General features: G+C 37.1%; 1 protein-coding gene and 1 long non-coding RNA gene across 2 annotated transcripts in view; both read right to left on the bottom strand.

Annotated features, from left to right (window-relative positions):
• The window catches only part of LOC133848841 (sodium channel protein para), a 67,365-nt gene extending 60,764 nt beyond the window's left edge, over positions 1-6,601 (bottom strand). Inside the window, 3 exon segments of the mRNA XM_062284541.1 lie at positions 2,995-3,027; positions 6,161-6,351; positions 6,508-6,601. Coding sequence (XP_062140525.1) covers positions 2,995-3,027; positions 6,161-6,310 — 183 coding nt within the window. The 5' untranslated portion in view covers positions 6,311-6,351; positions 6,508-6,601.
• Positions 6,602-11,130: 4,529 nt separating this feature from the next.
• Positions 11,131-17,818, bottom strand: LOC133848842 (uncharacterized). The gene is made up of 2 exons (XR_009895304.1): positions 16,786-17,818; positions 11,131-11,330 (listed from the first exon to the last, which is right to left on the bottom strand). It is a non-coding gene; the product is annotated as an uncharacterized LOC133848842 (long non-coding RNA).
• Between the last annotated feature and the right edge of the window lie 290 nt (positions 17,819-18,108).

The following is an 18,108-nucleotide window of genomic DNA, read 5'->3' as shown; positions in this document are numbered from 1 at the left end:
TAGACGCAACGGAAGTAGAGAACTAAGACTCCAGTCGAGTTTTATATTTGTAATGCCGAATTTTATGATTTTTTAACCCAATTCTTCCGCTTTCACTTTATAAAGAAATTATGGCAGAATTCCAACTGGAATTGAAACTAGAAGTAGAACTCTGCTATCGAAACGAAAACTGCTTTTCGAAATCGAAATTTTAAACGAAACGGAAGCGGAGAACTAAGATTAAAGCTGAAGGAAACTCAGTCACGTTTTATAATTATAATCTCTATTATTTAGTATTTCTCACAATGCTTCCGTTCACTTTATAAAGAAATTACAGTAGAATTTCAGCTCACACAAAACGTATTTAATTTATGACGCATGCAACTGAAACTGGAATTGAAACTGAAGCTAGAAGTGGATTTCTGGAATCGAAACGAAAACTGCTTTTTATGCATAAAGGGGATTAGAAATCGAAACCGAAATCGAAATCTTAGATGAAACACAAGCGGAGAACTAAGATTATAGCTAAAGGAAACTCTGTCAAGTTTTATATTTATTATAGAGAATTTTATAAATTCTGAACCCAATTTTTTCGCTTCCACTTTATAAAGAAATTACGGAAATGTACTTAATAATTCAAGTTTTAATTTAATTAATTTAATAACTGACTTTCACGACAGTTTAAACTTTATGAAACAAAGTAGATTTTACAATTTGATTACTTTCTCAGGGAATCAGGCATAACTTTGCAGAGAACACCTAATCAATGATGATTGTGTGTGACAGTAGAATATATATGTATATGTCGAAAGTTATTCAATGCATCATGCACAGACTAAGGGAAACAAACAAGTTGCATTCAGGGCACTATGTCAAACGCACATATTTTTTAGTTATTTACTGTATAGGGGGAATTCGTATTCGGAACTACAAATATCTATTTGGCTAGAGGGTTGGATTACTACAAGTATATTTGGGGGAGAGGCAAGCAGCTACAAATGAAAAAAGAAACGAAAGAAATCAACACAAAGAGCCTGGCTAAATGCTAAGCAATTAATTGTTCCTAGAGTAATGCGCGCAGCTTAAGTGCAAAGTTTTGCTCAAAAAGCTGGGCATTAACTTCGCTGCAGATGCCGAAGTTGCTTTAATAATACTCTTAGTTGTTGTTGTGTTTCTTGTATGTATTTGTAGTTGTAGTTGTTATTGTTATTGTTGTTTGTCAGAGACTCTGAGAGGGGGCACTTACTTCTGATTCCATTTACCCACTTACACATACGATGTGGCACGATGAGTCATACACAAGTCGTTATACAGCTCAAGTTGAATATTATGCTTATAGTTTATAGTTTTGCCTCTTGCAAGAGTCTTTTTGTGTAACACTTTTTAGTTAGTTATTCGTTGTACTTGTTGTTCTTGTTTTTTCTTGTTGACGGCAATGCTAAATTTGCTTGTTGTGCATAAATTTGGCCATTGCGCGCACTGTGTAAATCATCAGACATCTGCATAGTATGGTCAAAAGAAACGATTCTGTCTGTCCTACTCTAGCGCATTCTTATTCTTATTATCCCTACGAGACACACACACTGGGACATACACACACACACACACACACACACACTAGCTTGCTTGCTACTCGTGTAGTAGAACAGTCAAAGTGCCTTGCGTATAACAGTTGAGCTCTTGGAATTTGTGCATTGATTTTGTATCTTTGAGTCGCAATTCGTTCTCATCTTTTTCCCCTCACTTTCCCTTTCTTTTTTGCGTTGTTGTGTCCTCTTCTACTACGCTATGCCTCATAAGCGCATTAACGGTACTCAAGTATTCAGGGGGCGGGGGTAAAGAAGGGTGGCAAAGATTGCTTGAGCTTGAGTAGAAGTTCAAAGCATTTGCTTTGATCACATGAGCACTATACTATGCAACAAACTGAACAACAAGGTATTTAACTCATACAATCTTAATTAGTTCGTCATGTGAAATATTAAAGCATACTTTTCGGGGTTATTTATCGAAATCAGATTATTCAATCTGACTAACTTTAACACATCCTGTTGCATAGTGTATGTTAAAGCTCGTTAAACTATTTCAATTTCACTCAAAGCAAAAGACACACTTAAGTAGAAGTAGATAATATACTTAAGATAATATAGAAGTAGAATTTGCAATTGGCGTAGCTTTAGAAAAGTGACAAAATGAAAGCGGTATATAACATATATATATAGTATGTATTATATACTTAAGAGTTTACAAAAGAATCAAGTCAAAGTTGCTTTGGCCATAAAGTTGATAGTAGTTGAAATAGCAGTATTTAGTTTGTAATAGTAGTAGTAGCAGTAGGAATATAATAGTAGTAAGTAATATAGTGTATATAGTATATATACGAGATTATACAGTTAGACGTGAGTTATACGCAAAAGCAAAAGTTGTTAGATTTAAAGTTTAAAAGTTTCGTAAAGTAGATAACTGATATAATTTTGTTTTTGGCTTGGGCAAGTGTTTAGGTCCAAATTAGGCTAATATACGAGTATTCTTATAATACATTTTGGGGGGGGAGTTAAGAGAGAGAGAGAGAGTACGCATACCAACACACGATTACGAATACGATTACGTTTACGAATAGAATTACAATTACAAATACAGATAGGATTACGTTTACGAATATATTATATACGAATATACTTATACGAATATATGAATACAGCAAATCTTTGGAAGCAATTACGATTACGATAAATACGAACAAAAGAATAAGCTGCTAAAGAACTAACAAATTTTGGCAATAACGTTTCCAAATCAAATATGGCAAAATCAAATTAAAAGCTTTGTTTCTTTTCTCTTTTTTTTGGGTTTTGTAAATTTTGGTATTTTCTTTTGGATATGGTTTTCTTTAGTATTTTTCGGGGGTATTTTGAAGGTTTTAGGTTTTCTTGTGTGTTTTAGGCAGGTACGTTGTTCGTTTTGTTTTTTTTTTTTTTTTTTTTTGTGTGTTTAGACTAAAAGTTCTGTGAAAAATCTTACTTCTTTTTGTTTTTTCTTGCGACCATATTGCGGCTGAAAGAAGATTTGGATTTGGTATTTGGTTTAGGATATATTTTTGTTTTTGGTTTTTTTTTTTTGGTTTTTCGTTTTAAGATTGGAGCATTTCATTCGAGTAAAAGTTATGCAAAAAATTAAATATTTGTTATATTCGAAATGCAAGCGCCGAATTACATCCATCATATTTCATTATTATACATAGTTTTTGTTAATTATTATATTTATTATTTATTTTCATTTTTTTTCCAGACAGCAGCGCGCAAAAGTTTCGTTTTGGGAGCATTAAATAGTAGAGAAAAAGTTGTAAATGAAAAGGAAAAAAGTACACGAAAAAAAAAGTAGAAAAAAATAATATAATATATATATATATATATGTGAAATGTTCAGCATTCTTCAAGATATTATACGTAATATTTATAATAATACTGTTTAATTTGCTGCTGATAATTGTCTTAATTCTTTTTCGTTTTAGTTTCTTTGGTTTTTTTTTGGTTATGATCAATATTTATGCTCTATGATTTATTATCGCTGTGTTTTCGTTATGTTTTTGTGTGGGACGCAACACAGTTGCACAGAGAAAGAGACAGAAAGATAGAGAAAGATATAGATAAATGAAGGACAGATACGATTGATAGATAGCGAAAGAGACAGATAGACAGATAGACAGGGAGATAGAGAGCTGTTAAGTGAAGTGAAGTAAAGAGACGTAGCTGTGGCAATGTCAAGTGAGAGTCAGAAAGGGGAGCGAGACGAAGACGGAAACAGAGCTTGAGAGAACATTTCGATACTGTGAGCGATAGATATTGAATTATTTTATAGTTCTATATATAAGCTGATTTCTAAACTGATGTTAGTGCTCGCGAGGAAATTGTTAACGTGTAAACTATTTTCTTTTTCTTTATACATGTTCTGATAGAGAGAGAGAGAGAGCGAAAAGAAGAGTTGATTGATTGACAGATTGAGAGAGATAGAGAGCGATAGCGATAGCACTTAAACTAAGCAAATAATTATATTGTACAACTATTGAGAATGAAGCATAATGAGCTGATATCGTAGCATGCAGCTTTTGAGTGGCTCCCAGTGCTGCTTGTAGCTGTCAGCTATGAGATCTTTTTTGAACTTCCCGGTTTAATGTTGTTTACGATCATTATTATGATTATTATTATTATTGATTATTTATAAGTATATATAATTGATTGAATCGCAACTACGAGTATACAGAGCTAATTCATTGAAAGTATGATTGTATATAGGTACACATGTATATATGTATATTATGTATATATGGTCTGTCTTTTATTTTTTTTTTTTTGATCTAGTGAAGTGGTTTCAATGGCAATTTCGAACTTTTAGTATAAGTATTTACACAACCAAACTGTCGTGACTGGGTTTCTTTTACTAGTTTTTTTTCGTATTCTTTTTTTGCTTGGTGTTTTTTTTTTCTGTTTGGTTTTTTGTGAGTTACGACGTACTGTGTGTGATTCACAGGACTAAGGGCAGTGATTTATTGAGTCGAAGTTGAAGTTATAGAAATGAGATCAACATAAACATTTGTGAAAAGAAACAAGGCAATAATGAAACGCAATATTCCAAATTATAGAAGGAAACACAAACGAAATTAAACATTTTGCCTTGGACAATAATCAAAAGTTATTGCGTTGAAATAGAAAAATACTTGAGAAATGAAAAACAAACGAAAAAATCGTACACAAATCGATATAGTCAATTACGATATATATATACACGATTAGAACACATTACGAAGCCAATAGTTGGAATACACATTTCTTACTCTCAATACCGAAAAAAACAATGAAACAAACAAACCATCAAACGAACAAACAAACATACAACGATTATGGCAGGAAAAGTTTTCTTTTGTTTTTCGATTTGTTTTTTAGATACGATATGAATAAGGTTACGCATAGTTACGAATTGGGAGGGAGGAAAATTTGTGAGTTATACGAAATACGAAATACGACAACAACAAAAAGTAAAAAGAACATACGAATAATACATATATTTTTGGATAAATTGTTTTTGAATTTGGTGGAAATGATAAGAAAACGACGAAATCATTGAATTAGCATAGACTTAAATGAGAATTTATTATTATTATTATTATTCACACGAAGCACAAAAACCCAAATGAATGTTCGTGGGCGTGGGCGTGGGTGAAGTGGTGAGGGGGAAACAGAAACACAGAGTAGATGTTCTAGCTGGTATTTGGTATTGGTTTCTATTACGATACGAGTACATTAAAGTTATATATGGATTGAAGAAGATAGTTAACAATACTTGGAAAGTTGAATTTAGAATGAAGATAGATAGAAGAGAGTGTGCAGAGAGTGAGAGAGAGAGAGAGAGAGTTTTTTCGTTACTCCAGAGGATTTCACGATGATTCATCCTAGGCAAAGAATAGAATGGTAGATGGGAAATGATTGAATCATTAAGCATCGAAATGGATATGGATTTTATACAGAGTACAGAAATAATGATAGACAACGAGTATTTACACACAGTTGGGACAGTTGGGACAGTTGGACAGTTGAAATTGAATTAATGATTGTTGTGTTAATGAACAGAAGATAGTCATCGACGATGGGAGAGGGATTTAATGTTTAAGAATTGACTGTTTGGCATATTATATTTTTGGTTTTGTTTTGTCAACGAATGGGTTAATAGCAAGTAATATGTTTTAAGTACTTGGTTGTTTTTGGAGTAGGAATGGTAGTAACAGTAGTATTATTATTATTAGTAATAGTAGGTAATAGTAGTAGTAGGTAGTAGTATTAGCAGGTATTAGTAGTTTTTGGCTATTTATACATCATATTCAATAGACGTTTAAGCACGATTATAAGCGCACAATAGCGTTCATGTTCATGTGAATCGATAATTGATCGATGAACAATCGATTATCGGCTCACAACAAATAGTAATTACGAAGTATATAATATATAGAGAGTTAATAGAGTTAGAATTACAGATACAGCAGAGATATTCGATTAGGTACACAGAATATAATAGTAGTAGTAGCACATAATACGTATTGCATATATATATAGTATATAGCGTATAAAATTAAAGTATAAAGTAATAATGAATAAGTAGTTAGAGGCGGTTACAACATTCAGCTAGAAATAATTACCACCTCTCCCTCGGCTCTCTTTCTTTCCAGCTCCTTTTGCTTTTCATGTTCAGCGGCAATGCGTTGTTCAATTTGCACCAATGATTCGCGGGTAAAGGGACGGAACAAACTGCGTTCTTCCTCAGATATCGAGTCGGAATCTTCTGTCATTGTCTATGCGGCCAACGATGAGAGCCTTAGATTTCCAAGGCCTGATGACGAATTCCACACAATATCACACACACAAACGATTATGATTAGGATTACGATTAACAAATTAACAAATTAAATAGCCCGATTTCAGACAAAGAGAGAGAGAGAGACCCCCAACATTTGGGGACACAACACAATTTTTGATCAATACTCACATGAGGCACATGGATGTCGCCTGCTACATGAAGCTACAACTATATCCGAGGCGCCATGTTCGAGTAGCGCCCGCCGCTTAGCACGATGCTGTAAATAGAAAAAAACATAGAACAGAGAAAAAACATAATTTATTAGTATGCAACATCAATTTAAATGTGAAATTCAAGTGTGACAGGCTCATTGAACTCGAAGAGAAGTAAGGGAGAGGGCGAGGGAGAGAGGAAGAGTAAGAGGAACGCGAAGCGGAAAGTCAACAACCAGAAACCACAACGCAATGCACTGTGTAATTGGATTAACTGCAGGTGGCAATTGCCATTAAGTGCATTCCAATCAAATTGAAAACCAAAACAATTGACAATCAATAAATGCAGCGCAGAGACTGACAGCTAGAAGTAGCTACGTAAATCCCACTATTATAGTGGCAAAGTAGAACACTTTATTAGATTAATAGGAAAAGAAATTAAAAAAAAAGTGTTTAAACAAAAGAAAGAAAATTTGATATTTTATACACAAATTAATGGATATAAGAATAACAAATATAAGGAACTAAATGACATACGATTTTTATTGAATATTTAATAATTGTTTTCCTAAAAATCGATATATAAATAATCGACGTATTATATTATTATATACTATATAATAATATAAAAAGTAAAATAAATATAATTTTGATTTTAATATAATTTACAACGGAGGAAACAGAAGACAGAACTTTTAGAGTAAATTGAGATGTTATATGATTATAACAAGAAAAACAAATATAATCCACAATAATCATCAATTGATTATTATTTTGTTCCGCTCAGCAAAACTTCGATTTGCAAGGCTCTGACAATATTTATTGGATAAACTTATAATAAACCCAAGATGTCATATTGTTTGTCGAATTTAAATTAACTACAATGTGTGTATAAAAAATAATATTAGAGCAAATAAAAGCAAGTGTGCTCGACGGTATATATCTTAAAATATACCAAATTAATATAGCACAAAAATATTTTTAAACACTACCGAAGCCAATATTTGCTATATCGATCATTTTTTACATTCGGTGCGATAATTATACCCGCTACCCATAGGGTAGAAGGGTATTATAACTTTGTGCCGGCAGGAAATGTATGTAACAGGTAGAAGGAGGCATCTCCGACCCTATAAAGTATATATATTCTTGATCAGCGTCAACAGCCGAGACGATCTGGCCATGTCCGTCTGTGTGTCTGTGTGTCTGTGTGTCTGTCCGTCTGTCCGTCCGTCCGTATGAACACCTAGATCTCAGAGACTATAAGAGATAGAGCTATAATTTTTTTTTTCGACAGCATTTGTTATGTTTGCACGCAGATCAAGTTTGTTTCAAATTTTTGCCACGCCCACTTCCGCCCCCGTAAATCAAAAAAAATCGAATAACAAGCGTAATTATACAACTAGAATTGCGAATTTTGGTATATACAATAATAAGTATAGTATTTATGACTCCTGAAAATTTGGTTGCGATCAGATAAAAATTGTCGAAGTTATTAAAGAAATACTTTTGTATGAGCAAACACGCTTACTTACTAGGGGTCTAATATACCATTTGGTATTTTTAGTGTTTTTAGTATATTTGGTATATTTTAATAATAATACCCCAAAATATATTTTTAGTATTTTTGTAGTATAATAATTTTGATAATAATACCGCAAAATATATTGCTTTTATTCAAAATGGGTAGCGGGTATCTCACAGTCGAGCATACTCGACTGTAGCTTTCTTACTTGTTTTCTTAAACATACTGAATTAATATACCACAAAATACTAAAAACTATACCGAGAGCTATATTTGGTATATCGATATTTACATTCAGTGCGATAAATTTCCTAAAACACACCCAATTATTCACCACAAAATACTAAAATACAAATTCAAGTTTAATGTAAGTTGTTTATGTTGCTTGAATTTCAGTTTTAATTATATCTCTATTTTAGGTCGTTATTAATATCGTTATTATTAATAGTGATAATATGTGAAAGTCTTCACATTATCATAATATTTATTTGGTAAAGCCTTTGCAAATATTTTAAAAAGAAATTATTTAAATTGCAGAACTCTTCTCCCACTATTTAAATTTAAAATTAGCTAATTAAATTGTCGAATTCTTCTCCCACTATTTAAAATTAGCTAATTAAATAGAAGAACTATTAGCAAATTATTGAAAAGTAATTCGAAGCAGAAAATTACTTCGCAATCAATCATTGCGAGCATAACAATTTAATTCCTTGAATTGTCATTTGCCACTTGAAACTTGTTAAACTTGTTGTTTTGTTCTGCTGCCCACGCTGCATCAAGGACAACTACTAGTTATTTGCCATGGATTGCACAAAGTATCTTTGCTTTCGTTTTGAAAATAGACAAACGTGCCTGTTCTTGAATTTTGCAATTGCCACAATTCCAGGAACATACATTCAAGCACGAAACTAATTAAAAAAAAAAACTGAAAACTGAAAATGGAAAACGGTAAACGGTAAACGGTAAACGGTAAAAGGTAAAGAAAAATGGCATCATAGAATTCATACAGAGCACGGGGAGAGAATCAACAACAGACGACTGACTGAATGATTATCCTTTCCAAGAAGCAAACGCAAGTCAAATAGTAATTGCGAAAAAAGGGCAACACCAACATCAAGATTCTGGTGAAAAGCGTATCAAGGTTTTCTCATGGCAAAAACAGAAATCGAAAACTCGAAAATCAAATTAAGAGTTCAATGAAAAAAAAAACGTGATTGTTTTCAAATTCGCAGCGCATAGTTTGTTGTGCGTTTAATTGTTGTTGTTAGTCGTGGCACGAAATTACATAAATAATATAGCTTGATATATCGCAAAAACTTGTAGAATTGCCTGGAAATTGGTTTTTTCTATGCTTTTCTTTTCTTTTCTTTTTTTTTGGGGGCTTATATAAGCGCATCCAGCGAGCTAAGGTCAAAGCACTCTTGTCCAATGGCAGAATATGTGTGAGTGTGTGTGTGTGTGCGCTGCCTTTTTGGCGTATTCGGCGAAACATGGACACAACACACACACACACACACGAATATCTATGTAAACATGTATGTATGTGTGTGTGTGTGTGCTTGTATCGAGCACAAAAGTAGGTCAGTTCGATATTTCGACGTGTTTCCTTCCTTCATATACGCAACACACACACAAACACACTTGGAAACGCAGCTTACATGAATTTATGTACACACACACACACACACACATACATTTCGACATATGTATGCGTGTTTCATTCATTGGCTCAGCATGCGCATAATTTGTATGAAACAAGGCTCAAAATTGTCGGACACAGCACAGCACAGCACAGCACAGCAGACGGAAGAATCATCAGCAAGCGTTGAGGCGCTCAAAAGTATGCTATAAAAAATGCATAGATGCATTTTGCCATAATTAAAGCAGCTGCTGCTGCAGCAGCCAACGTTTAATATTTAATGCTGCTTATGCGTAGCACAAATTGATTAACTAGCCAACGCTCTATATACATACTATATATACTCTTGATATATATATATATGTATATGTATCTATATAATAATATTATAAAACATACACTTGCCATAAACTGAACGAACATCGAAATTCGCATGTTGTTAGTCAATGAATTTTACATATACAATTTGCTAGGCAAGCAAGAGACGGAGAGAGAGAGAGCGTAGAGAGAAAGTGAGCGAAAGTGGGCTAGCGAGAGAACGAGAGAGTTTGCGCAAGTTATCCTGCGCTCTCTCTCTTACTCGTTCGCCCTCTCTCTCTCTTTGTCCGACTTGTATCTCAAAGATACAATTATATATTTTGGCATTTTTCTTAACGAAACTCGCAACGTTTTGGTCGTGGTCGTGGTCGTGGCGTGGCTTCGGCTGTGTGCTTCGACTAACTTGGCTAAAAAGTTTGCCCTCCAAAAGCCAGCAAAAGGTTGTGCCAACTATGCAGTAGGCCAACTGCGTGCGTCTCTCCCTGAATGCGAGTGTGTGCCGTTTGCTTTTGGGCCTCATTAATGACATAATCATCATGGCTAACAATTAGCCTCAAACGTTGTGATGCTGCACAACATTGAAGCTCAGCTTCAACACTCACACAACGACTTTAATTTGCATTTGCAATTGTCAAAAAGATCTTTACATAACTCGAACTCGAACTCAAACTCAAACTCAAACTCGAAATCGAAGTCGAACTCTTAAGAGTGTGTGTACTTGCCGTTAATCGATGTCAATCGATGTTGCGCCTTTGTTGCTGCCGCTGCTGCTGCAATTGTTGTTGTTGTTGTTGCTGCTGGTAATGATGTTTTGATGATTGTTGTTGTTGTTGTTGTTGCCGCTTGTTGTTGCTGCTGCTGCTACTGCTGCTGTTTAACTGCTACAAATGTTGCTGCAGGCTTGCTGTTAACTCTCTTGTTGCTGTTGCTGTTTCAGTTGTTGCAGTTGTTGCTGTTGTTGTTGTTTCAGTTGCACACACACACACACACAAGCAGGTTGCACACAGTCACAGGCAAACAGCCACAGCAGATGGCGGCACTCGGATGACGACGCGGCGCGTTGCAACAATTCTTCTTTCGCTTTACTTATCTCTTTTTTGATTACTCTTTTGCTTTAGTTTTGTTGTTTTTTTTTGTGTTGTTTTGCGATGCGTACGCGTGCTTTGTTGTTTTGTTTTTTTTAACTATTTTATTTATTGGTGTTGTTGTTTTTTGTTTTACTTTCTTTGCTATTTTATTTCATGGGTTTTTCTGGTATTTTGTTTTTCTTTTTTTTTTTGGTTTGTATTATTATTTACTGTTTTGTTGGTTCCCAGCGCTGAACAAAGACCAAAGAACGAATAACAAATTACAAATTAATCAAAGTATGAGAATGTGTGAGTGTGTGTATTATGATTGTGGACAGACTTTGGTGCCGTAACAGCCAGCTTCTGTCCACAAGCATGTGCGTGTGAATGCGTCTTTCGCATTTGCAGCCGGCACAACTGTTTTTTTTTTATGATGATTTTTGATGTGAGGGTTTTCAGTTTATTGTTCTTGTTGTTGTGCTATCGATTGATTGATTGATTGATTGTTCGTTCATTCGTTCGGTTGCTCGGTTTTCTTTTTCCTATTTTTTTTTTGTGGTGCTATTTTCGTTACTTTTGCTTTCGTGGTCGTTGTCGGTGTCGGTTTATCTTGTTATTTGATTAATGCTTGCATTCAACTTGTTTCTTTATGCAATTATTCAGTTGGCAGTTTCTCATACATATGGCATATATACGTATATATACGATTTTTTGTCACTACAGCGCAATGCGTGTGTTTTGTCTGGGTCACAGATTTATTTCACTTGCAAAAAAGTCACACGAAAAAAAAATATGAAATTTCTTATTTGTTTGTTGTCATTTTATTTGATTTTCTTTAAATAAATATGCTTTGTTTATTTGTTTTATTTTTATTGTTGGTTGTTTGTTTATGTTTATGCAACTTGGAGAAACCGTTGAGCGAGCAGATTATTTTCGTAGCATACTTTCGCGCGCACGTGAAAAACGCAGCCAGCACCAAAGTCAAAGACAAATCGAGTCAGTCAGGGCGAAAACGTTGACGCTGACGCTGACGCTGACGCTAAGCGTCGAAGTCAACGTCAACTTCGACGGCGACGGCGACGTCAACACTCTCTGAGAGAGGGAAAGAGAGAGAGACAGGCAGGCGGGCAGGCAGGCAGAGAGAGAGCGAGAACAAACGAGAGCGTAAGAGCAGCTTACACTATTTATTTAACGTTTTTGCTTTGCTTGCTTTTCAAATATTTCACAAAACACATTTAATATTAAGGATAATAAAAAGTTTGAAAACACACACAATTTGCAGCTCCAACTTGAACGAAAAGGCTGCAGCAACTGTTTTTTTTCTTTTTTTTGTTCTTATTCAGTTTAGTGCCGCGGCAACGAATTCGCTGCAAAGAGAATCCTCGCCGCGCCTTTCCCTGTGTGCATGTGTGCATGTGTGTGTGTGTGTGTGTTCTCTCTCGCTTCGATTAGTGTTCGCCTTTCACCCCCCCCAGTTGCTGCCTCCAAATCCCCCTGGATCGGCCACTGTGTCCACCATTTACTCGTTGTCAACACAACTTTTGTTGTGCTACTTTGCCGCTGTTCTCGCCGCATGCCTTACTGACTTGACTTATGCTATTTTTAGGTCATCAAATTGGTGGCCAACTCTCTCGCCTCGCCGCAGCAACGACATTTGCTCGAAGTGAACAACAAAAAAAAAGGAAAAAGAAAAACGTTTGGTGTTTGGCAACATTTGGCACCGGCCAGACTGGACCTCAACCCCTTTTTGTGTGTGTGTGTGTGTGTTTTTTTTTTTGCTGGCAATCGTTTTTTCCCCCCTCTCGTTATAAATAGCACAGAGCTATTATCACAAATCATTATGACCTGCTGATCCGCTTTTGTGCAGTGCATTTTATTGCATTGCATTGTCCAGTCAATTGGTCAATTAAGTGCCTCGACACACATACCGAGAGTGAGTGCTGCTGTTGCCTCTGATGTGGCTTGTAGCTCTCGTTATGGAAGTTACAATTAGAGAGCTATGCAAATGAGAAATATATACAATGTATTTTGCAATCGAAATTGTGAAATTGTTATGGAATCGCAACACAATAAAAAAAACATTGCATACTTTCAGGCTGTGTGTGTTTGGCCTTTTAGACATTCTGTTCACATTCAATCCATTGTCACAGCACGTATTTAATAATTTATTTATGCAGCATTTACGTTATGTAAATTTGGCACACCCAACAACAACGACAACAACAATAACGAAAGTAAGAACAACAACAACAGCAACAGCAACAAGAGCAAATCAGTAGCAGCTGAACAAGAAAACCAATTGAATAGCAACAATCAAATTGTGACAATAGACGAAGGAAATGGGCACACGCACATTTCTAGGCGACAGCACTGTGCACAGTAGGGAAAGGCCTGGGAAACTCGATAACTTTTTAGGTTTTGCTTGTTCTTCTTGCCATTGCTTTGTCATACATATTGTTGAAGCGCCCAAAAGTCGCAGGCAAATAAATGAACACGCTCACAAGCACACACACACACACACACACACACACATGTTACATGACAGTTAAACGACATTTTTGTGCGAGGAAAATTCCAGTTTTGGTGCCATTAAGCGAGTAGCTATTAAGCCTACATATAATCCAGCTCTCAGCTTATGCAAGTGTCCAAGAAGGCATGCAACAGCCAGGCGTGTATACATACATATGTATATTAAATAGCTTAGCTAGTACAACAACCAATTCAGTTGCAGAATGTGGCTATTAAATCGCAGCGCACAAAAGTATGCTGTGAAACAGTGAGTTTCGGACTGACAGGCAGCCGCATAAAAGCAGCGCACAAAAGTATGCAATGCAAAATGTGCGGTCAATTGAAGCCGCATTGTTGTTATGTAAAGCAAACAACAAGAAGCAACAACGACAACAATAACACGAATTCAAATAAAAATGAACAGAAATGCCAGCAGCATGTTTGCTCGGCTATAGCCGAGTATTTACTCATTAGAAACTGCCATTAACTTTATTGACTTTGCTTGGTCAGCGGACAGAATTGTTGTTTTTTTCGGTTGTTTTTTTCGGTTGGGGAGCAAAGTGTGTGATATATACTAAAGAAATATGCGACAGCGTGTCGCCAGAGTGAAAATAAAGCATGCAAAGCACACCGAGGCTAAAATTAACTGGAGCTTAAAGCAGCACAAAATACCAACAAAAAACGAAAAACGAAAATTCTTTGAGCTTTGGGCTCATTACAAAAATTGCTGTTGCATACTTTTGCGCTGCAGGCAAATAAAATGGAATGCAGCGCGCTGCAGCTGTTGCTGGTGTTGTTGTTGTTCGTGTTCCGTGTTGTTGCAGATGTTTCAATTGCTGTTGTTGCTCTTGTTGTTGTTGTTGCTGCCGCCACGCTAGACAGGCAAACAACTTCAAAAGCGTTGCACAATTTTCGTTTTGGCTGTCAGCAGCGAGAAAGTATGCGAAGCGACAGGCAACCAACCAAACCAGGCAGGCAGGCAAAGCATTCAGTCAGCCAGTCAGGCATTCCCCAATCTGCCTCACTCCGCGCTCTGCGTTCGCTCCCCTTCCCCTTCCCCGTCCCCGTCCTCGTCCTCGTCTTCTTCTTCGTCCGTGTCCGCATTCTACTCCTAGTTTGAGTCTGAGTCCGAGTCCGTGTTCGAGTTCGAGTCCTCGCGTCCTCCGCCTTGTCCCTGTCCCTGTCCCTGTCCCAGTCTCTGTTCCTCTGTGTTGTTGCCCTCCCTGTTCCTTTTTGCCTTTGCCTTTGCCTTTTCCTCGTATAATTCTTTTTTTTTCCATTCCAGTTGCATGTTTCGTTGCTCGCCTCGTCCTCATCGTCCTCGTCGTTGTCGTTGTCGTTTTCGTTGTCGCTCGGCTCATTTTTGCGCACAACACGAAACACGATATGGCACACGCGCGTGCTGTGCTGCCAGAGGCGTAGAGCCTCGTCTCTGTCTCTGTCTCTGTGTGTGTGTTAGTGTGAGTGTGTTGGTGTTTTGTATTCGTGTGCGAGGGGTTACATGCTGCCTTGGCTTAGCCAGTTAGCGAGGCGCCACTGCTGCCAGCCTAACTGACTGCCTGCCTGACTGACTGACTGACTGACTGACTGAGTGACTGCCTCAGTGACTTTGCTGCTCTGCTTCCCTTACCACCCCCCCCCCTTTCCCTTTGCTCCACTCTCACATTCCTTCGGATTTCGCTGCTATTTTTCGAGTTGAGTTTAAGTTGAATTGTGTTGTGTTGTACGCTGCGCTACGCTGCTTTGGCTCTGCTTTTGGCTCTGCTCTGCTTTGCTCTGCTCTGCTCTGTTGAGTTGAGTTTCGTGCCAGCGCAGACGTCGTCGTCGCCTTACATACACATGGCATATGCGCGCTTGAAAAGGGACATGCCAGATACACTCGCCCACAGAAACACACTCACACACACACACACACACACACAAACACACACACATGCACATAACCTAAGCAGCAGTGGCAACAACAACAATCAGTTGAAGACAAGCCACGAAAAATCGAAAGTCCAAACACACACAAAGGCAGGCACACTTCAAAAGCACTCCAAAAGCACACACACACACACATGCATAGTATGCATGCGTGCGTGCTGCGTGTCTGCATGTGTGCGTGCGTGTTTGCTTGTAAAATTTTCGTTGCCTACTTATGAGCGCTGTGTTTGCTGGCATTTCAAACAAATTGCAAGTTATGCATTCGCATTTGGTCTGCGTAACACACACTCACACACACACACACACACAGGCAGAGGCACATGGAAACTAACACGCACACATGCACTCACACACACACAGATTTTGGCAGCGTTGCGAGGCGTATACGCAATCTTTTGCTTTTGGGCCACACACAGCAAGTATACGCCACGTTTTACACACACACACACACACCGCTGCTTCGTCTGTCAACTCTTATTTGCACGCACACACACTTTGAAACAACAACAATAAAAAAAATCATACATATATATACATATATAAGTTTATATATATATCAATTTATGTGGCAGACAAATGTTGCGTTACGTTTGCAGCTTTTTCCTCTTTGCTCGTTGTTCGTTTCCTTCGTTTTCTTCACCATTCTTTTTATATTTTTTTTTTGGGTTATTTTCAGTGTTTTTTTTTTTGTGGTGTTTTTTTGTTTGAGCACTTGAAAAAATACAAAAAAAATAACAAAAGAACATTGAGAACTTATGTAAAACGAACGTTGCCGTTGCTTGCACACTCAATTTGCCTTTGGTATCCTCTAAATTGTTAAAGCATTTATATATATAGCGATATACGATATATGTGCAAGATATATATTGTATATATATATAGCGTGAGCATGGCCAACATATTTTTGTTTCGAATTTCAAACACTTGGCTGCCTTGCTTGCTTTTTTGTTGCCCTCATCTCTTCTCTCACGTCTCCTGCCCCTTGAGTGCGTCTTGTGCGATGTGTGCGACCAACAAAAAAATATAGCGAGTCTCTCATTTTGCTCCTCTTACATTTCTTCTGCTCGTTTTATAGATTTTTTTTTTTTTGGTGTTGAGGTTTTATAGTTATATTATTTTTTGTTAAGTTTGATTTTATATAGTTATTTAGTTTAGTGATTTTATATTCATTTGATTTTCTTGCTGTTTCTTTTTTCTTTCTTTCTGTTTTTTCTTTCTTTTTTTTGTCAAAAAAAAAGTGATTTTTGGTTTGACTGCTGTTTGGGTTACCCGTAATCCGTTCGTCTCCGTGGTTCACTGAAACTGTCAGCTGCCGCAGCGCGTGTGCGTTCACAGAGTGCGACTTTCGTTGAGTTTTGTGGCAATCGCTTCGGCTTTGAAGCTTCGTCGACAGCGGCAGCTACCGACTTCAGGCATCGGTAACGGCAACGGCAACGGCATCGACATCGGCTGTGTGCCAGTTTCCAGTTTCGGGCGGAGAGAGAGAGTGAGAGATAGAGAGAGCGCGGCGCCATGCCACGCCACACTCGGTCATTGGGACAGGCCCAGGACAGGACAAACGAAAGCACAAGCCATCGAAGCGACGAGAGCAGCGAGAAGCAAGCAGGCAAGCAAGCAAGTAAAAACGAGCAGCGAACGAGTGAACGAAGAAACGAAACGAAACGAACAGAGCGAACACACACACCGACACTCGTTTGTCTGTGTCTGTGTGTGTGTGTGTGTGGCGTTGAAAAATGTGACCAACTGCTGCATACGTCAGGGCGCAAAAGGCATGCCAAGCATTTTGCATTTGCAAAGCCAGCAGCAGCGAGCAGCAGAGACAAAGATGGCAACAGCCGCGTGAATGAGACGGCAAAAACAGCGCGCTCACTTTGTGACTTTGTGCCCCGTTATTGCACTATGCCGGCATTCACACACACACACACACAGACACCTACAACTAACACACACACACACACGTACGCATGCACGTCCTAGGCGAGCCTTGGGCAAACATTTGATAGCAACTGCGTTCTTGACTAATTGACCATAACCGACACATGACAATTAAGCCAGGTGCACTAACTGAACGAGCTGCTCAACTGATAAACGCGCTACGCACCCACAACACTACGCCACCCCTCTACGTCTCTATCTCTATCCATTCCTCACTACTCACACAATTCCCACAGCCATAAATTGAATGCCATTAAACGCTGCTGTCGTCAACGTTGACAGTTTCTATTTTTTTATGGCCAAGACTGCAACTATTTAGGTCCCACTACACATGTCTTCTAACTATTGTTTGACAATCGTACAAGCTATTAAATACAGTAAAAACTGAACACTAAAATATGTAAGATATGTACATATACTAAATAATATACTGCAACTGCAATTATACAATGCTTCTAACTTTTGCTTGACAATAGTAGAAGATATAAAATGCAGTAAAAAATAAATACTAAACTAGTTCACAAATTATACAATTCTTGTTATCTTTGTTTTAAAATAGCTACAAGCTACTACATTAAATAAAAATACTAAATTATATAAAATATACTAAATAATATACTACAAATATGTAGGTCACACTACTCAAGTAAACAAGTT

This window comes from Drosophila sulfurigaster, chromosome X (assembly GCF_023558435.1).
Source record: "Drosophila sulfurigaster albostrigata strain 15112-1811.04 chromosome X, ASM2355843v2, whole genome shotgun sequence".
Taxonomy (NCBI): Eukaryota; Metazoa; Arthropoda; class Insecta; order Diptera; family Drosophilidae; genus Drosophila; species Drosophila sulfurigaster.
The sequence above is the reverse complement of the archived record's forward strand: the minus strand, read 5'-3'. Positions and strand labels throughout refer to the sequence as shown.